This window comes from Larimichthys crocea, unplaced genomic scaffold (assembly GCF_000972845.2).
Source record: "Larimichthys crocea isolate SSNF unplaced genomic scaffold, L_crocea_2.0 scaffold434, whole genome shotgun sequence".
NCBI classification, from domain to species: Eukaryota; Metazoa; Chordata; class Actinopteri; family Sciaenidae; genus Larimichthys; species Larimichthys crocea.
In genome coordinates this window covers 32,275-54,714 of record NW_020855649.1, presented here as the reverse complement: position 1 = coordinate 54,714, position 22,440 = coordinate 32,275, and the positions used below count along the sequence as shown (strand labels likewise).

Genomic DNA, 22,440 nt, shown 5'->3' with positions numbered 1-22,440 from the left:
CAGGGAAGGAGGAGACTGTGTGTGTGTGTGTGTGTTGTGTGTGGTGAGAAAGAGAGAGAGAGAGAGAGAGAGACTGTGTGTGTGTGTGTGTTGTGTTTGTGTGTGTAGAGAGAGAGAGAGAGAGAGAGAGACGGTGTGTGTGTGTGTGTGGTGTGTTTTGGTGAGTGTGAGTGGTGATGAGTGGTGAGTGAGTGAGTAGTGAGAGAGAGAGAGAGAGAGAGAGGAGACCGATAATGTTAGCAGTTAGCTGTGCTTTACAGCTAGCGGCTAATGTGCTACGTCTGCTGCTCTGCAACTGTCTTACTTGTCGGCAGTTGAAATCCTGACAGAGAGAGAGGGAAAATGCTGAGACCAGCCTCGAAGAGGAGGGCTTCTAGGCCAAACCGTATTCAATCATTGAACCGACATAACTGGGGCATCGCTGCCCTTCTGATCGTTTTACATAGTTATTTTGTGTCGATAAATGAGAAACGTGCCCTCAGGAGCAAGAGAGAAACGTTACTTCTGCTTCCTTAAGAAAAATTCCTCCCTTTTTTAACATGGAGTGAATGAGCTGAGGATGGAGTACTCGATAGTTGGCCTGTATGGAGCCAACTATAAAAGAGACAGCTTCAACAGTGTTTCGCTGCGATCACCTCGAATTTCCTACATTTGAGGGGATAATCATGTCTGTAGTGGGGCATTTGAGGCCACGGTAGTCGAATACGTTTTTTTTTTCACTGATTTTCTCCCTGCTCCTCACTCAGCTGATGATGTCATCCACTCTAGCTCAAAATTCGCCACAACACACCCATTATAAACCCAGAAATTTGACTAAAACCTGCTCACTTTGAGCCTTGATAGTTTAAAAACGGTAAACTGCGATGGTGTGTGAATCCCTGAAGATAAGGGAAGCATCCCCGTTTTAAAGTTCAAATCAGTCTCTCGGTGAAGTATGCCAGAGCAGTTCATTGTTGAAATGTCTGTTGAATGTACTTTTTTCAGGCCTCCCCAGTCATCCCTATGGGAATTTTTTCGCAGTTTTTTCCCAGAATAAATGTTCGCGAAAACACCCTCTCTCTCTCTCTCTCTCTCTCTCTCTCTCTCTCTCTCACACACACACACACACACAAACACACACACACACGACGCTACCGGAATTAAATACCTGTTAATGTTAACATGCTAATGTTAAGTGCTAGCACGTCAGTGCTAGCCCATAATTTTTAGTCACTAAGAATACATGCTAATGTTAATATGGTAATATTAATTGTTAGTGCGCCAAAGACAGCAGAGCAGCTAGCGCGTTAGCACTAGCTGTAAAGACATGCTAACTGTTAACATTAGCGGCCAAAGCTAAAATTACTGCAAATGGTAATTGCTAGCGCGTCAACACTAGCAATTAGCATTAGCCACGAATAACCAAATACATGCTACTTGCTAATATGCTAATGCTAACATGCTAATGTTAATTAGCACTAGCCACAAAGAATTAAATACATGCTAATTCTAACATGTTAATGTTAATTGTTAGCCGTCTGCGCTAGCAATGAGCATTAGCCAGGAAGAATTAAATACATGATCATTGCTAACATGTTAATGTTAACATGCTAATGTTAATTAACATTAGCCACTAGGAATTAAGTACATGATCATTGCTAACATGTTATTGTTAACATGCTAATGTTAATTAGCATTAGCCACTAAGAATTAAATACATGATCATTGCTAACATGTTAATGCTAACATTCTAATGTTAATTGCTAGCACGTTAGTGCTAGCCACTCATTTTCAGTCACTAAGAATACATGCTAATGTTAACATGCTAATGTTAAGTGCTAGCACGTCAGTGCTAGCCCATAATTTTTAGTCACTAAGAATACATGCTAATGTTAATATGGTAATATTAATTGTTAGTGCGCCAAAGACAGCAGAGCAGCTACCGCGTTAGCACTAGCTGTAAAGACATGCTAACTGCTAACATTAGCGGCCAAAGCTAAAATTACTGCAAATGGTAATTGCTAGCGCGTCAATGCTAGCAATTAATATTAGCCACTAAGAATTTATTACATGACAACTGCTAACATGCTAAGCTATTTGCTAGCACGTCAGCGCTAGCAATTAGCCATAGCCACTAATAACCAAATACATGCTACTTGTTAACATGCTAAAGCTAACGTGCTAATGATAATTGCTAGCGCGTTGTCTGTCTAAAATGACAGACAATGACAGCAGAGCAGCTAGCGCGTTAACAATTAACATTAGCCATTAAGTATTAAATACATGTTAATATTAACATGGTAATGCTACGCTGGTAACGGTAACCTGCCAATGCTTATTGATTACTATTAGCCACTAAGAATTAAATACATGCTCATTGCTAACATGCTAATGCTAACATGCTAATGTTAATTGCTAGCAAGTTAAGGCTAGCCACTCATTTTCACTAAGAATACATGTTAATGCTAACATGCTAATATTAATTGTTAGCGCGTCAGAGACAGGAGAGAAGCTAGCACGTTAGCGCTAGCTGTAAAGACATGCTAATTGTTAACATTAGCGGCCAATGCTAAAATTAATGCAAATGCTAATATACTAATTAACATTAGCCACTAAAAATTAAAGACATGGTAATTGCTAACATCATGCGCTAGCAATTATCAATAGCATGTTAGGAATTGCCATGTTATTAATTTTTAGGGGCTTAGTGGCTAATGCTGATTTAGTGGATAATTAGCCACTAAGCCACTAAAAATTAAAGACATGGTAATTGCTCCTGTGTCTAAATAAACATGTTAAAAATGACTATTTGAGGTGTGCTTTTTGACTACAGACCCCCGGCAACAGCCCACTCGTCACTCTCAAAATTTCTGCGGGAATTTTCTAGTTCTATCTATAATCCTTTGGGTGATTTTGCTATTTCTGCTGTTCATGGCCAGTGACAAGCGGAAAGCTGGTGGAGATCAATTAAAGGAGACCAGCTTACATTTGAAAACCCATTGTTCAAAGAAGTAGTGTGTCGGATTTAGTGGCATCTAGTGGCACATTTGCTGATTGCAACCTTCTCGCTTCACCCTTTCCTTCCTAGCACAAAGGAGAAACAGCTGTGAAACATGAAAGGGCCTATCTAGTGTTTAATTTGTCCATTCTGGGCTACTGACTCCATAGAAGAGGATCCACTGTGTCTGATTGGTATAGATATAAAAGATGAATTCTAAGGTAACAAAAATGTTTTGATTTTTATTTTCACGTGATTATACAAAATAATTATGCACATTATATTACATTCTGCTGTATTCTGTAAATAAACCAAACCACCAAATCTGAAATGCTGACGGCAATCTTAAAATTCTTGAATTAGGTTGTTTCAAAGTATAATCTGTGGCATAACACTTGAGCTGGTAATAAGAGTCGTTTGGTTGCTCCACTACTTTAGTTTGGACTGATATGTCGCAACAACTCTCAGATTGCTGAAGAACTGTGGTGTTCTGTTCTTGACATCTTTAAATCACTTGTTTTGTCAGAGATTTAGAAATAGAAAACAGAAAAAGCAGTGAGTCCTCTCATTTGAGCGTGAACCAATAATGTTGGGCATTTTTGCTTGATAAATGATTTAAGTCATTTCAAATTATTTGTATAATTAAATTATACAAGAAATTTTTTTTAAAATTATTTGGCTCTTTGTTTCAGTGCTAGAAGTAACTCAGACTGAATCATGGGAATGTTCAGCTTCACTGAGCTGCTTTTGTCCGCTCATCAGATCCGCTCGAATGCAGTAGCGTTAGGTGTCTAGTGTAAATACACCTGAACCAGGTTTTCTAATGGGAGGGGAAAGCACTACTCCTGTTTAATTACCTCACCATCCCAGATGATCCTTGTCTGGCTACGGATTTGAGCCGACAACCTCCAGGTCTCAGACTGGGATCTCCAGGCTTTTAGATTGTCTGATCGTAATCCTTTAATATAACAAACTGCTGCTCTGCAACCTGAGTCCCTCACCTATGAGACAGATGAGACACAGTCTCTTTGCAGCAGGGACCACAGCCTTTTCTACAGAATTACCCTCAGCCTAAAAATAGACCACCGCATCGCACTCACACATATCTGCAGACACACACACACACACACACACACACACACACACACACATACCAGCAGAGACAAACATATTTCAAACATATTTACCAGGCACAGACATTCACGTACTGTATATTTAACTGATAAGGGACTGAAATGTGACAGTATCAGAGACACTCTGTGTCTTTGCATCATGCTTGGCCAATCAGCCTTCCTCTAATTAGTGAGTGTGTTGTTCTCCAGCTGTGGATGCCTCCCGGTGCTGCTGCCAGTCCATATACACACACATGCAGCCGTCACCCCAAATCTTTTATTGTAATAACAGTGTGACGAGTGTGTGTGTGTGTGTGTGTGTGTGTGTGTGTGTGTGTGTGAGACGAGTGTGTGTGTGTGTGTGTGTGTGTGTGTGCGTGTGTGTGTGTGTGTGTGTGTGTGTGTGTTTCATTTCATTTCATGAATATGCACACAGTGTATAAATATGTTTGCTGGCTTATACAGCATGACACGGACACACACACACACAAAAACAAAAATAGCACAAGAATGTCACAGTTTGCTGAGAGAGAGACAGCCAGCACCCATGCATTTCTTTAATGTGTGTAATGAAAGATGATTTGACGTCAGTGCCTCAGATGTTGTACATCTGTACAGTTGGCAGAATTCTAGTTTAATGGTGTGGAACAGAAGCAAACACAACCAAAGGATTAAATACGGGCATGTTAAGTCAAACCAGTTCTTTACAGTATAATTTCATGTTCTTGAAATCACATTTCAAGGCCTTTTTCACTATTTTCTGACAATTTATAGAATGAATAATTACCTTATTAATCCATAAAAAACAATAGATAACAAAAATCATTGTTAGTTCGAGCCCTGGTGGCTACTCTAAAAGACTGAACATGGATCTGGTTGTTAGTATAAAATAAATGCCTTACTTTTCAAATATTTCCAGGTCCACTTTTTGTACCATCTGAAAAATAGTTACAGAAAGTCCTTTTTGTTATTTTCACTTTAGTATTGCTTTAAGGTAACAACAGCACTATTACATAATGTCATGGGGCTTAATCAAAATATTTTTTCTTTGATTTCTTTGATTGGACCTTGATAATTTCAGTTTATGTTTTCCATATCATACACAACTGAGCACCTGGGGCCCATATATTTTTGCCCTGGGCCACCAAATAAATTAATCCAGCCATGCTCTCTGCCAGCGTGTACTCAAAATGTCTGCAAGCCCGACTGGCATGATATGCTGAATTAACGCTACTTTTTAAAATCGGGTTAGACTCTGGCTCATTTAACTTGAATTTTGCACATAGTTTGTGTGTTTTTTCATGTGTCAGAAGGATTTCAGTGTCCGTCTCGGGCGGGGTGGTGCTGCACAGCAGGTATTTCTTCAGACCTGGTGTTCGTACAGTTCAATAACGTCTCGGATATCATTGAGACTTCAAACACAAATATTGCAGTGGCAGAAAAAAATCCAGGTGAAACTCGAGGGCATCTCAAAATGAGTGAGGATGCAAAGACGCACAGTGTTTCAGGACACTTTAACATACATGGGTTATTTTGAGTGTTTCTATCACGACCTTTGACTTTTTATGCAGGAAACGACGCCCTATCAGTAATGCTGAGCTTTCAGCGGACACACTTTGATACAGTGGCTGCAGCGCTCATTCGGTTACCGCTGGCACAGAAACAATTTGAAGTTATTGCCTCACTCTCTTTGATGGCAGCAGTTCAATTTCGCTGCCCAGACTTTACAGCAGGTGTATTTCTGGCACTTGAACCACCGGTCTGCAGGTCACAAGCCCACTTTTTCTGACCTCCAACATGAGAGTCTATAGAGGCTTTGTCAGTGTCTGACAAATGCCATGGCAACAATGGCTGACACCATAACAGGGGTCCAGTGGAAAATTGGCTGTGCTGAAATGATGGTTGTAATTATGTAACAACTGGGGCAGAAGAAGAGATACCTGGAAAGAACGATAATGTTGGTGTGGTTGAAGGTCCATTTAGTAATGTTATAAGTGAGACTGAAAGACCCGATGAGGCACAGGCAGCCGGTTTCTAAATATAAGCTACAGTGACACACGGCTTTTAGTCGCAGCCTTTTTTAACCACAGTTCTATGACAGAGAATAAATGCTCTTGTTAAAACCTGAGAGATTATCTTTGGTGCTAATTAACCAAGCTAATAAAGCACTGCAGGTGCTGATTTAGAAATGGCTACTGAGCCAAGTAAGTAATGAAGGTATCTTCAGTCACCTGTACATATTATCCATATTCTTTAGACGCAATGCAGTTGTAACATTTCCAGCTCTTCACAGCCATTCCACTACCTGTCTTCTTCCATCTCAGGAAAGCTTTTTCCACTTGTCTGTGTGTGTTTCAGGGCTCCCGATCCAGCGGTAAGGTGCACAGCTTTGGAAAGAGAGAGCAGGCCATTAAAAGGAATCCAAATGTCCCTGTGGTGGTCCGCGGATGGCTGTACAAACAGGTCAGGACACACACCCACACACACATTCCGACGTTACATAAGACTGTTTGACTGGGTTTGCACCATACAAACTCTACCCCGTATCACTTATTTCCTTGTAAACAGCATTTTCTGATTAGAGATGTCATGCGGACCTGCCACCCACACAGTGAGGTGTAAGGGTCTGCTGTGTTGCCAGGCGGACAGCCAACAAAGGCAGGTTAAGTCCTCGCTACTGCTGGCTATAAAAACTTGCACTTGGGAAGTGGAATGTCACCTCTGGTGTGGAAGAAGCCAAAGCTACACACAACACCAGCTGTATATCAGAACTCTCCACTTCTTTTTTTGTTGTTGCTAAATTTAAAAGATAAACACACAGATCGATAACAGCTTCTGTATCAACGCAGAACTTTTGCTTCTTACTCCAGGAAATTTCATCAGGATAATCCACTCATTATCATTATCGTTAGGACGTGTGTACAAGTTGTTGTTTTTTTGTGATTGCGAGTGCTTTTGAGGTTCAGAGTTCTTTCAGCTAAGATGCTTTGGTTGCTATGATATGTAATATCTGCAGAAGTGACTGTAGTTGATTTCAGTTTACCTGGTAGGCCCACGGCGAATGAAATGTTCCCCCAGATGTTTTTTTTTCAGTTCAGTATTGTGGAAGTCCAGGATGACAAACTGGTACAGACTCAGAGACCAAATGTATTTACTTGCCATTGTTCAGCACTTGTACACATAGGGTGTGATAGTTGGCTAAACTGAAAAGTGACAGTGACAGAGCGCAGCGTTTACATTGTTGGACCCAGACAACAATGATTAAAAAGGTTAACTGATGAATAAAATAGTTGCAGATCTGTCAGACTAAATGTTGATTGAATAGTTCCAACTCATCATGGATTCATATCATTTAGATGAATAAGACAGTTCTTTAAATACCTGCATGAACACTTTCATTCATTAAGAACATTGCTAGTTTATTTGCTTCAGTCAGATAACTGCTGTCATGTTGTAAGCTGTAATATTAAGTCATAATTCTACATGTTCAGTAGCTTCCTCCTGACATGACTGACAGGAAGTCACACTACAGGGACGAGTTCCAGCTCCAGCCTGAATGTTCCTGTAACATTTCCTCCAATGGCCTAGATTATTTCTTCTTGGTTTCTTTTTTTGGCAATGTAGAGCACCGGCTGTTGATCACAGAAAGCCTATTACTGGAGACTATTTGTATTTTAAATTAGACTTAAAATATCTGTAGTTGTCATCATCTCACTGAAGAACCGCTTGCCTCAGTACAAGACAAACAGTGAGGGACGTTAACGCGAGCAATTATATTTTAATGACCACACACAGAAACACGAATGCACACAAGTGGGACGCACACAGCACTAAATGCACAGCCGCAAATGCAGTTTAATACTGCAGCGCTACTATATTTTAATCACAAAAATTTTGTAATGTTGGCAGAGATGCACACATTTCCAGGCACGTTATCACAAACAGCTCTCCACACAAAGGAACACACACCGTCACCCACTGGGTTACACAGGGTTCATGGCTGTAGATTCATAAGAAGAAGCTTTATCTGTGTGTCTGCAGTCCTCTTCAAACGGCACCATTTTCATCCAGAGAACATAAAAGACAGAGCAGGCAGTAAAGCAGTCACGGCAGGCCCAGTGAGCCGCTGAACGAGGACAAATGATCTCTCCCTTCCTCCTCCTCTTTCCTGTACACTCTCTTTATCTCTGCACATGTCCACCTAACCTTTGCTCTCTTTCCTTCTGTTTTCTTACTTTATCCTTGGTCCTTCACTACCCATTTCTATCTCTAACTTCATCACTCTAATCAGCCTCCCCTACCCTTTCCTTCTATTAAAGATATCTGTCTACTTTTTCCTGTTACCTCCTCCAATCTGTGCTACTTTGTCTCATTATTCATTCAGTCATTACTCTTTATGCCTCATTCCCTCTGCAGGACAGTTCTGGGATGCGTCTTTGGAAGAGGAAGTGGTTCGTCTTGGCTGATTTCTGTCTGTTCTACTACAAAGGTGAGTCTTTGTTCAAGAAAAAAAACATTTCTGTGAGTAATGTCAACTGGTCCTAGCACTAATGTCCCACTTACTGCCTGTTCCACCTCCTGCCTCTTTGTGTTCTCCACTCCGCCCGCAATCAAAGATTCAGCGAAAGGACAAAATAAAAGAAACACCTCACAATTCCCAAAACTGCAACACCTCCACAGCCTCTCAGAGAGTTTCAACAAAACCTGAATGTTATAAGCTTCAAACATATGATCTATTAGAGTATTCTACAGGTGTCTTACTGGTGCTATGGAGTAATCTTACTGTTATTAGCACAAGTCTATCTGAAGTATAGATAATGGCTTCAGTTCGGCAAAGTAGAGTGCAGAAAATATTCTAAATATATCTAAATATAGTACACTTAAACTGATATTTTTAGGTGGCTAAAATACATTCTGCTGCTGCCTCCTGTCCACAGTTATAGTATAGTTATAAACACATTTTACTTAGATACTTAGATTTTTGTGGATGCTAAAAGAGATGTTCAACTTCACTTTTACTATTTCAAGCCACATTTCCAGAAGCTTTAAGGTGCTTAGTGCATGTGTCTCAGCTGCCACCTGGCGACATCAGCGTGGCAGCAAAGTGCGACGCTGCCACTGCGGATCACACCTACGTCGGATTCTACCAGCCTGTACAGCAGAGGCTGCTGCTATCTACCTAGTATAATCTCATCATTAGCAACAAACAAAACAGGTCAAGCTTAAAATAGAGGAAATGCTTAGTAATATGACTTGATTAACATAGTATTGTTTGCCATGTCAATATCATAAACTCTATGATAAACTCTTTATTGTACCAGACAGGACTTTAAATCAGTTTATAATTAGGTGAACTCAAAGAGTAAAGTCAGCTGGCTGCACTGATCCAAACGTTGTGGGAAAGTCGCCTTGTTGCTGTCCCTACATGGTTCGTCTGTGTTTATTGACATGGCGTTGAGAATGTCAGTTTTGATGTAGCTTCAGCAGCTATTTGAGTAAGTTTCGTAGCCTACCAAATAACACACTTACACACAACTACAAGTCAAGGTTTAGGGGTGAGAACTCAACCATCTCTGACAAATGAGCTACATAAACTACACTTGCAGATAAAGGCTGTGAGATGTGGTTGGAAACTCAGTAAATGGACCATGAGTTCTGTTTCTAGTGAAGTCTTGTGCTTGCTTACTTTATTTTTATTTTTTTTTGTCATTCTGTGAACTTTTTTCCGACAACTTTTTGCTACTTCAAAAATGAGAAACAAAATCACACCCAAATATTTGTATTTATGTTATTTTCTTTCTGAGCTTTAAATGGAGGGAACGGAGGGAGCACACTACCAGGATGAAATATTTCTCTTTGGGGAATAAAATATGTTTGAAGTATGAAACAAAAATCAAATCAAAAAACAAAAAAAAAAAACAGCAACGCTCAATTTGAAGTGAACTGGAGCTGACAAAGGAGCCAATGATTCAATCTCAGTGGACATTAATCTGATCTTTCTCAGTAGGTTTCAGCTCAAATGCATGGAAAGATATGGACACACACACACACACACACACACACACACACACATCACACAACTCCCATCGCCATCAGTCTCCATCCTCTGGCCGTCTTTATCTGCCTCTCCACACCTTTCTTTTTCATCTCCATATTCTCAACCAACCCTATTGGGACACGCTCCTCTGCCTCCTCATCTCGACGAGAGGATGAAATCAATTCTCTGTCGTTTCTTTTTTCTCTCTTTTCTCCGTCTGTCTCTCTCAGTTCAAAGGTTTCTCCTCTCGACATGAAAACTCTTGATCTGTCTCTGGTAGCACTTATCCTCTGCCTTCATCTCTTGTTTTTACACAAACAATCAAATCTCCCATTTTTTGTATTTGGGCTTTTCTTTTTGTATTAGTTTGATGGTGTCTGTCTGTCAGAGATGTAGCAGTCAGGTCTTATGTTGTGTAGCACCTTGTGTTTACTTCTTAAAATGATAAACTTACACATTTTTAAGGATGATTCCAGGATTTTTAGACAATGATTTGGCATGAATAAAAACAAAATAGAGAAGGGAGGATTAAAGATATGAATGGAAAAGGAAAAGCAGTCAATGGAATTAATAAAAAGTCTATTAATCAATTGGCAAACAATTAATTAATAATGTCTCAAGTAAAAATGACTTACTGTGATTATAATCAGCAATTTTCCATCACACCATCTCATAGACAAAAATTCTTAATTAGATAATTAAGAAATCAGCAGATTAGTTGCTAATGAAAACTATTGTTAGCCCTGTATGAAATGTAAAATATCCCTTCCCAGTTTCTCCCTCTCTTTTTTTACGGCCTGTTTGCATGTTATCTAACTTCACTTGTCACGGTCTGCTCTGCTCAGTGTGTGTGTGTGTGTGTGCGTGTGTGTGTGTGTGTGCGTGTGTGTGTGCGCGCGCGCGCGTGTGTGTGTGTGTGTGTGTGTGTCCGTGTCAGTGAGACCGATTCGGGCAAAGCAGATAAAAAAAGACCTCACCGTCTCGCCCACCATCTAAGGAATGTCTCCTCCAAAAGTCCTTGAATTATTTTTAACCTTACATTACTCTTTTTATCCACAGTGCCGCCTTATCGCCTCACTGCCAAACACCCGCACACATGCACGCGCGGGTGCCGCGCACACATATTTTCACGCTATTAATACAGCTTGCGTCACGCTCGTCATTGTGCACACACGCACCTATACATTCTAGCATGCTGCCACAATGTTCAGAGGAAAACAAATACTCTGTAGGTATTTATTTATAGATGTGTGAACTAATTAAGAAAGCCCATATTCTGGTCACCTATATGTGTGTGTGTGTGTGTGTGTGTGTGTGTGTGTGTGTGTGTGTGTGTGTGTGTGTGTGTGTGTGTGTGTGTGTGTGTGTGTGTGTGTGTGTGTGTGTGTGTGTTTGTATGTCTATCTTTGTGAGAGTTTTAGGAGTTTTTTTGGAAAGTGAGGACATTTTTAGCACTCCTCACTGTTATCCTCCTCACTGGCCATTTGAGCGTTAAGAGGTTTGGGTTAAGGTGAAAAATTGAGGACTGCATTATGTCACTGAGGGTCTTAAATATAGAGGGACAAGTGTGTGTGTGTGTGTTCACTATGATCGCAGTATGTACACCGGACACAAAGCAGTGGTGGTTGGCTGCCAGTTGGAGCAGGCCATCTTTAGCTCTGTGACACTGGGATACCAGAGTGGTCATTTACTGTTTGGCACAACACCACGGTATGAATGACGGCATATGAGAGTGTGTGTGAGTGTGTGTGAGTGTTATGATACTGGTGGCAGGCAGTGATGAAATTAGTGGGTGATGAGTGATATTTATTCTCTCGTGCTTTCCTTTCCTCTGTATCTCTGTCGCTCCTTTTCTCACCTTCCTCACCCTGATAATCTCCTCCCTCCCTCCTTGCCTCCCTCCCGTTCTCTCCCATATTCCTCCCACCATCTCCCTCTACCTCCCTCCCTCCCTCTCTCTCTCTCTCTCTCTCTCTCTCTCTCTCTCTCTCTCTCTCTACCTCTTTCTCTCTCTCACTTTTCCTATCTTTCACTACAGACAGCAGAGAGGAGTCGGTCCTAGGCAGTATTCCTTTGCCCAGCTATGTCATTTCACCCGTGGGACTTGAGGACCACATCAGCCGCAAGTATGCCTTTAAGGTACGCCTCTCTTTGTTCTACAAACTGTTTTATGCTGAATCATCATTTTTTTGTTCCTTTGTTTTTGGAGTGTTAGTAACCACCTATATTACTAAAACTAAAAACAAAAACAAAGAATGATTCCTTCTGAAATAAAGAAACACAGATGAATCATTTGCAACCACCAAACAAAACCATGTTAACTTAATGCAGTGCTATTCTTCATACTTTAAAGGTTATTTGATGCTGTTGAACCTGATCAGTGACTTGAGGATGCTTCAGGTTAATTTAGTTTAATGACAACTTAAAGGGACTTTAAAGGGTTTCATTTCTTCTATAGGATAAAAATGTACAACCCTGATGCTGTTTAATAGCACTTTTGAAGAGTTTATAATGGTGGTTTATATTGTTAATGGTAGAGATTCAAATTAATATTTGCTCCTTTCTATTTGGAAAACCTGCTGCCACTATACAACCAAATGCTGTACCTGTTATATGTGGACCAGCAGGTTTTGTGGCATTTTTTCTTGAGCTGTAATGTCAAGGACAATTTACGAGTTATACAACGTCACATTATATATTCGTCTCTTAGCGCCTTTTATAGAACAATAATAGCCGAACAGACGTAGGTGTCAGGAATTAAAATTAGGCACTTGGTGCAATAACTGACTGTTGTGAAATGTAAAATGTTGACCCACAACCGACATGACATCTGGGACGTGTCACAGCATCCAAACGAGATTTGCATATTAGAATTTTTTCAAATAGTTAATAATAAGGTTGAGCAACAGCTGTATAACAACACATGGCAAAGAGAAAAATGAATGCTGTTATTGGTGCTGTGAGGTGGAGCTGGGAAACTTTTTGAATATTTTTCCCAAACACTAGACTAGTGATTACACACCACTGGACTGGACACCATTGTTTGTTTATATTCTTGTTCCCTTGTCATGTTTCCCAGTGAAGTCACAGCAATTTATTTTTAATCTTTTCTAAACATCTAATCTGACACAGTAATCATCTTAACAGACAAAAACATTCTGTAGTCTGAATCAAGAAATCGAAAAGTTATTAGCAGAAAAAAACACACTGACGTCAAAATGATCAGTTCAATTAGGTTTTTTATTGTCCTCAAAATGTGTAATGGTCTTAAAAACATTACTTTTCTGCAGTCATCTAATTGATATGACAATTATGGCCAAACTGTGTAAAAGTCTAAAATGATTTATTTTGTAATGACGGTTAATAAAACATTAGTATCTTCCTACATTCTTTACACTGCCCACCCAGCCACCACTCTTTATTTTTATGTAGCACACACCACCTGTTGTAGTAATGTCTATTACCACTAAATGTCTGTCAGTATCTTTATTGAGACAGACAAGATGAAGTGGAATGAGGTTTCTCTATTTCCTCAGGCACAAGTCTTTGTGAGTGGAGCCCGACACGGCTAAAGTTAAAAGGCAGACACGCTGTACAAGCACACACAACTAAATGTCTGTCAGTGTTTGCATTGAGGCTTTTATTTCATTCATAGATTTAATACAGTGTATGCATATATATTAGCACAAAGTCTCGAGGTCACACAGACCACAGCCATTTGCCTTTTGTCATCAATGAGTCATCAAGTCTGATTTAACTTTATACCTGGTTAATTACAGAACTGACATGTTTGCCTAGATTAAATAAATCTGTGGCACCAAAGGTCATAGGTTTGATAGCAATGGCAGTCTAGCCATGTTCTCTAAATCGTGAGAAAGACACAGATCCCTTACCTTCTCACTGCTTAAAGGTCCTGAGTAATAAAATGTGTAAATGTTTTACTAATGGTCAATTCAGTCACAGCAAATTGGACGAATTAGGTGTCTTTCATTGGGCCTAAAACAATCTGCTGTATAAATTAGATATAGCGTAGACATTACCCCAAACTTTTCCTCTGTATGCCTCTACATTAGATTAGTTCAACTGCATATTTCATCATCATGGTGGAAGAGTTTAGGTTGGCAAAGTAGAGCGACAAAGTATCCACGCGTGCACCAAGCTGGACTAACCACAAGATCATATTACAAATGGGCCTCTGCAGCCACAAACCAGGCAACAAACTCTCTGAAGATGTGCAACAGCATTGATATCCGCTGCTCTTGAAGGCAAGGCCTTGGATACGCCATGATCCAGGAAGAAGTGAGGAACTTCAAGGAGGAAATTTAGGAGCTTTACATGCAGGGGTCCTGGACTAAGTGAGAATAGAGTTGTGTAGAGTAGAAACTATTCATATCTCATTCCTGTTGCGGTCAGTATATGACACTCTTTCGTCACTAGGGCCCTTAAACACATTGGGTCCTGATGGGAGGACGCCAGCTGTAAACTTAGTGCCACATACTGACAGGGTGCAAAACAGCTGGTATAGATGTCGCCATTACAAAGTTGTGCGTGTATTAGCTGATGCATTGGAGCTGGAGATGCAGATAAAGCAGCCAGTGATCTAGGAGGTAATTAGACCCATCATACGGCAAATGGCAAGGTCTTGGGAGAACAAGGCTGATGTTGGACAGAAGCTGTACATGTCGTCCATACATACATACATCCAAATATCCCCAGAGGGTAAGATATTCCTGATGGAACTTACAGTGCCATGGGAGGGGGGTTTGTCAAGAGGCACGCAAGAGGAAAGCCTGGAAATGTCAACCTCTTGTTCAGGACTGTAGACATAAACATGACTGTTTCCCTGTAGTGGGAAACAGTCATGCAGAAGAGGGATGCAACTTGGTGAATGTGGAAGGCTAAAGCCTCGTGCTGGATATGGAATAGGCGACAGGAAAGAAGCTGGAAGTCACAAGCAGATGGACAGTAAATTGGCCACAACTGTCGACCCACCCACTGGAGAGTGTCACAGTTAAAGGTCGAGATGCCCTGTGGAAGTTGTGTACCTTATAAAGATATCTGCTCCTGACTAAATGATACAGTTACCTCGTTAACAGGTAACTGGATGGAGATCCCCAGCTGGTGTATGCTACGATCCCAGTGGACATTATACACTAGTTTGATACACTGGATGATACAAATTCTAATATTGTAGATGTCGTCATTTGGGAGTGAGAAAACATGTTTTCAGAATCCCTTTAAATAAATGCATCTTTTACATGAGCAACCTTGAAGGCATTTTGTCATGATGTAAAAAAACAAAACATATTCAGTATGCACAAGAAGAAGACGAAGAAGAAGAAACAAATGTCTATTTTTAAAACCAATAAATAGGTTTAAATAAACTGGGAATTTACAAAAAGGAATAGCTATTCCTCAAGCACACTGCTTACTGCAGGGCTATTGAGGCCACGCCCCCTATATGCACAGGTGGTTTCTGAACCTGGACCACACTTTAGAGCCCAGAAATTTAAATTTAAAATGTCTGCCCCTTTGCAACCATGCCTGGGGCTAATTGTCGCAATGTGTGATTTGGTATGAATGTGGCCTAAGTGGTGATGGAAGACACACACCTTAATGTCTAAAACTAAAAGTCTCTATCACAGGAAAGCAGCACATTCTACTTGAGAGTGCTGACAGACTTGCTGCAGTGAACTCCACCAATCGGGTAGTGAAAACAGGTTGAAACAAACTCCTGTTTGAATGAATAACCCACGACAGCATGACCCGTCTGATAGGGTGGTTATTATGTTGGTGTTTGTGAGTGCTACAACCGTTGACTGCCAGATTGACCTGTACGCATCATGACCCCACAAATGAAACCTTCAAGCTTCACAACAACCTGCCACCGTCCACCTCCCTTCCACTTTTCACCGAATCCTCTTCCCTCTCTTGTTCCAATTCGTTGGCTGCCCGACTGGGACTACCCTCCCTCCCTGTGAGTGTGTCGCGTCGTCCAGTGACAGTCCTTCCATAAATAGGTACTCTACCCTCTCATGTGCTCTCACTTTGCCAGATGTAAACTTTATATATCCTTGTTGTCTCCCGTTGGTGTGGCTTTTTTTGGGTCCAAACTGAATATACAGCTCCCCTGTATATTTCTCTGTTGGTTGCATGTTTTGAGATTAACATGTCCTTATGGCTGACATGGTCATGTTGCTTTTTTTTTGTTTGTTTGTTTTACTGAGTGTTCATTATTTACCTCCCCCCCCCCCCCATCTTTTTTATTACCGCCTTCTCTCTCTCTCACTCACCCCATCATCGTTATCGCAATATGAATCTTTGTATTTTGGCTTATCTGGTGTGGGGCTTATCGTTCATCTATGTGCTGCTCTCACTGTCTCCTCCATCTGTCACATCCACTGTACCAGCATGCAGTTTTCTGATGCCGTGGAGAGAGAAAAAAACTTCACTTTATTTTGAACTCATGTCACCTCACACTACTGTTCCAGAAACAAAGAGCTGAAAAAATAATGTTTAAAAGATGTAGGAGATCTTCTACTTGTAGATGCAGGCTATGCAACCCCACATCCACTCAGATGGTGATCCTTCCAAAGCACCTTTGAAGTAGAGAAACCTGTTACTGCTGAATTCAAACAAGATTTTTCTTAAGCAACGCCGAGTAGAAACACGCTATTTTTCTCAAAGCTGACACGATTTAAAACGGAGGCACCCACGATCACCATTTGCTTTTAAAATAAATTGCTACAGTTACAAATTTAGGCTAATTTACCTTATCAGGAGCTTTTGTGGTGCTCTGGCTATTGAGGCTTATCTTCACGTGCACAATGACTCTTTAAATAGCGCCTGACAAAGAGTGCATGTGTGTGTGTGTGCATGTTTGTCTGGGGCTATCCACAGGAAACATGCCCACACTATTGTAAGCCTTTCTGAGTGTGAGGAATGAGTGATTATTTTTCAGTTTGTAGAAAAAGAGAGGCCTCTGTAGAACAGAGTGGAAAGTGATCAGGCCTGGAAAAGAAAAGGCGAATAAAGAGAGGAAGCGATAGGTGGAGAGGAAGGAAGCCATGAGGGCTAGTCGCGGTGAAACGGGACAGAAAGAATTGGTGAGAGAGACTTTTAACAGTTTTTCATAACGTCATTAAAAAATGCGGTGGAGATAACCAATAATCAGGAACACCCTTAAAACACCCACTCAGAAACAAACCACAGAGTGCAAGACGTTCAGCTGTGTATGGATTCAGCATGTAGGTGTGTCGGTCACACACTCAGAGCTGAATGACCGACTTATCATTCCTGCTAAAGAGAGGCAGAGTCTCCTAATGTTATTTTAGATCACTGGTGATGTGTGTTGGATTTTGTCGCTTTTGTGTGTGTGTGTGTGTGTGTGTGTGTGTGCGTGTGTGTGTGTGTGTGTGTGTGTGTGTGTGTGTGTGTGTGTGTGTGTGTGTGTGTGTGTGTGTGTGTGTGAGACGTAACTAAAATACGGAGTATTTAAGGCTGGTGATACGATATGAATCCGAGAGGGCTTTTAAATCATTCATATATATATATATATATATATATATATATATATATAGTCTGATGGAGGTCGCACGGGTGTGTACTTGTGACATTGTCGGCGATGTGAACTCCTAACCACTACAGGAACAGGATTTAGAATCAGTGTTAGAATTAGGAATAGGTTTAATCTTTGCAGATTCAGTTTATTCAACATATTATAGCACATAAATGTGTCTGTCTTTGTCTCTGTGCTGTGTTCACTGCACACGTGTGCCAGTATATCTGCACGTGCCTAAGCATCTGACTAAAGCCACAGTCCTCCGTCTCTCATCGAGGAGCCGGTCTCATTGTAGCTGTAAGTGGCCGTCTGTCAGAACATGCTGATGCTGAGTGAGCAGGCGTATTTGAACAGCTGCTTCCTGAGGATGCCGTTACTCCTTTCATCAAGAATTTACAATGTTTTTGGACACATCTCCCATTCGCTTTTTAAGAAGAGTTGCTAACCAGTTCCTCTGCCTGTTTCCTGTCCTCTGATTTAGCCAAACACATCTTCATTCCTAGCAGTGCCAGGCTGACTGAGCCATGTATATGGACAACATCTGTTGTTTTCTTCTGGGTTAGCCTTGTGCTCAAATTGTCTGCAGGCTTTTATTTGAACCAAGCATTACTCCACCTGATTTAGCTGATCAGAAAGCCTAAGAGGAGACAAGGTCATAATCAAAAATCACATCAGCTGACCAACAGCATACACACACAGTACACAGCATGAGACAGTGGGTACAAAAAGTTGGTTTAGAAACATGGTTCATGCAGGTATGGATGCATCTAACATCACGTGTGCTATCAGATTGGCAGCCTTCTCCCCACATATTCTTTCAAATACTTGGGAGTCATTATGCAGCAGCATCCCAGATCTGGGATATGTGTTTGCAGTGTTTACATCACTGCTGTGTGGTTAGCTCTTGCTAAATCAGTTTTGACCTTTCTGGATTGTAGCTTCTGCTAGATAAACAGGTATAAGGTCTATGGATTCATAGACATGATTCTTTCATTTTCCATGGCTTATCCTTATCAGGGGCTCGAGGGCCTGGAGCCAGGCCTAAGTGACATTCGGTAGGTGCTGGGGTATGCATAGATATGTTACCTTTAATAAAGTTACACAGTGTTTAACACCATGGTTAGATATTTCACATTAAGTACAGTGTACCGCTGGTATTAATAATGATACATGAAGTCAGTGTGAAGTCAATCAGTGAAATCAGCTGCTGTGGTGTTTGGTTCAAATGCAGACATGCATAGCCCTAGATCATGATCGAAAACCACATACTGAGTTTTTTTAGGATCCAGGTTTCTGCTCAGTCAGTACAAATTGTGGAATTAATTTATACCTGACATGTTAGGAAAGTAATCTGGTTCTCAGATAGAAAATAATTACAACCACTGTATCCCTGAAAACCAGAACTACTAGCTTATGTCATTCAAAAGCACTGACTGTAACAATCCTCACTTTTTAAAATGATCTTAAACAATAGTCTATTGCAGAGGGCAGTACAAGTCTCAGCTCACCTTCAGACAGTCACGTACACTCCGCCCTTCTGCCCATCTACCTGAGCATCACTAAAAAGCAAGCACACAAGGTTATCTAGACTTGGATGAATCAAGTGAGTGGTGCAATCACCTGATTTTAAAACATGTACCCAGGATAATGGTCAAGTAGACACTCAAGCAAAGTGAGTAAAAAAATGATATTTTAAGGCATTTTATTAGTGCACAGCAGCAGTGACTGTTTAAATGAGGTTATTTGAGCAGCCAGACAGCAGTACTTTCAGAGGGGAGGTGACTTATTAAGCTGCTGGGGATCTTGGGAGGGTTGTAGGAATGGGAGCATTTATGTTTGTTTGTGTACATGTCTGCATGTGTCAGCTGGGGTTTATTCACAGTTTATAGTAACAGGAATAGAACAGCAGGGGTCACGGTCTTTGTATAATTCATGGACTTGTTTGAGTGTGTACATTGAGTTGCAGAAGTTGATGCAGTGTTTGTGTGTTGCTGACCATCATCACGCTGCCTTGCCGAGGAATCACACTCCAAAAAAACAACAACAAACAAATGAAGAGACCGAGGTGAAATTATCCCGTTGCAGCCGCAGTGGAATCCCACCACAACACTCCACACACACTTATTATCCTGCATTCATTATTCATTGAATGGATTAGGGTTGGGAGGATTTAGTGTTTAATTGCTTTTCATTTGCATGCATCTGTTGTTAAGTGGGTTGTCTCATTTGTCTTCCAGTTACCAAACACTGAGTGAAGGAAGGAAGAAAGGAAGGAAGGAAGACAGGAAAAGTAGGACATTTCTAGAGCTACACTCAATGGAGTGCAACCCCTATTTAAAAAGGGCCTTTAATAACCGCACTTTTACAGCAAGGACATTTTTATCAAGGATGCAAACCATTTAAGACGCTGTTAATGAAAAAAGAACAGCTGTTAGTGATGTACTGTACCTTAGATCTCTTGGCTAGTTCTGGTGTTGTATGGTGTGTTTGTTTATCTCTGTAGATAGCTTGCCAATTCTCATGTCTGTGACAACAGCAGAGAAAACAGATTTAACCTTTTGAATAAAACTACTGCTCGTGTGCTCTCTGGGACACAGAGAATGACATGAAGGAAACTATTGTTGAGAGAAGGAAGGAATTCAAATAATCTGGAGTAATTGATTTTTTTTGCTACCTGTGGGCAGAGAACAAGCCCACCTTTATAAAGCTATATACTGAACATGTTAACAGAGGAACACTCACCTGGTTACTTAGAAAGGTATCTCTAGCCCAATGTGAAACAGCATCAGTTCTGTGTCTAGCAGATGGCTTATTTCCAAAGATAAAAACTGCACATTTTAATGTCGCCTCTTATTGTGATCAGCCCAAGGCTCACCGGAGTCATAATCAGCATCTCAATATGCCACATGGATTCTCTTGGCAAATCTGAGAGAAATCAACATTTTGTGTGCACTTGTGTTGCATTTATGTGTTTTTAATGTAGTATGCTGTAAGACATCGGCCATAAAGTCTACTTAATGTGTAAGTAACTTTAAAAACAGAGGTTCTTCAACAGGGATGCAGACTATGGTTTATATTATTTGATATTTAGTATTGACGTGTTTATCTCATCTGCGTTTTTACACTTTTCCATGCCAGCCCGCTGTAATTAATGTTTAATTACATTAATTTTGCCAGATTTTAAAGCTATATAGCAAGTATACATGAAAAGCTATAATAAGTCATATTTGCCCTTTCATATGTTCTTAGTAGGATTTGTATCCTGTAATGGCAAGAAAAAACAGGTTTGTGAGGAGACTTTGGGGTTCTTTTGTCTGACACTCACATTTTCTATTCTCCATTGTACCGAGGAATCTTTCCTTTCATTGGTCAAAAGTTGTGGCTTTGTTGGTTGTTACTGGCTGGCGTTTTTTGTCTCTGTATTTCTATTGTGTGGTTTCCTTCATTGGCTCTCTCTGTATTGGTCGATGCTTGATGTTGTTTCTCTTGTCGGACAGCATGTTATTTCCCCATCTCTTTGACCAAAGCTGATGCTCATGTAACGCACTGTGCCTCAGCTGATTTCTCTGTCTCTCTGACCACGACACTCACACGGCCTCTTCTCTCTTCCTATAGGCTAGCCACACTGGTATGCGCTCATACATTTACAAGCAGAGCTCTGTGATTGGCTCACAGGCGGAGCACACTGGGATGCGGACGTATTACTTCAGCGCTGACACCCAGGAGGACATGAACACCTGGCTGAGGGCCATGAACCACGCCACACTGATGCAGAACAACAGTGGCACAGTGATCAGGTACGAATCACACACAGACACACACACAAACTGTACACCTCACAAGAATTCTGTATGAGTATATTCAGTGACTGAACACTAAAAATGTTCCACATCATTACCTTTTCTTTTTCTGCTGATAAAACCTCATTTCTCCACCTCACGCCATGAGCTTCCCCTTGTGTTTTTTGCTAGTATTTTGATTCCAATGTTGCTTAAAGCAAAAACTTTGTGGGATTACACTAAAATCACTAGTGTACTCAGCAGGACTGACTGAAAACACACACATTTACACATTCTCTCTCTAAGTAAGGCACTTAACACTCATGTACTTATTACTTTTTGAAAGTTTTCCATCAGTCCGTCTTTAGTGCCAGGGATATTTTTATATTTTACAGTGCGGTGGATCACCTGTTTATTATCATTTCACACGAATCATCACTTTTGTTCCTCTGCACATAAAACTATTTATTCAGCAGCTCTCCAGTTCATGAGCTTTTATAAAATCTTCATTCCTTCTTGTAGACTTGCATTGCTTTGGACATTTTATTTATTTGTTGGTTGATTATTTGGTTGATTTGACCTACTGATCTGCATTTAAACGCATTTTTGTAATACTGTATTGTATTATTAATTCCTTCAAGAATAATCCATAAAACTGCACTAACTAAGATAATAGCCTTTGTTTATGTGCAGCTGTTATGTCTCTTGTGCACATACTCCTTAGAAAGTGTTTCTTATGTCATTATATGTGACACTTGGAACAAAGTTCCAGTCCTAAAGCTATAGCATATGAGCCTAGTGTGCTTACAGCCATGGCCAAAAATATTGGCACCCCTGCATTTCTGTCACATAATGCACTACTTCTCCCAGAAAATTGTTTGAGTTTTGTGTTTCTCCACTTTTTGTGTTGTTTCAATGCAAACAAAAAAATGAATATGTAAAGTATTTGCAGTTGTAACATTTTTCTGGAAGAA

The 22,440-nt window shown here is 40.6% G+C and overlaps 1 protein-coding gene across 12 annotated transcripts in view; it reads left to right on the top strand.

Moving 5' to 3' along the window:
- LOC104937143 (pleckstrin homology domain-containing family A member 7) overlaps positions 1–22,440 on the top strand; it is a 135,861-nt gene that overhangs the window by 95,074 nt on the left and 18,347 nt on the right. For 9 of the 12 annotated variants that reach the window (XM_019261047.2, XM_019261042.2, XM_019261039.2 and 6 more), the window contains 4 exons: positions 6,448–6,552; positions 8,506–8,578; positions 12,165–12,265; positions 21,303–21,484. In XM_019261047.2, coding sequence (XP_019116592.2) covers positions 6,448–6,552; positions 8,506–8,578; positions 12,165–12,265; positions 21,303–21,484 — 461 coding nt within the window. Of the gene's footprint in view, positions 1–6,447; positions 6,553–8,505; positions 8,579–12,164; positions 12,266–15,481; positions 16,147–21,302; positions 21,485–22,440 lie in introns of those variants that run through there. The other 3 variants (XM_019261052.2, XM_019261083.2, XM_019261076.2) reach the window with 2 other exon arrangements.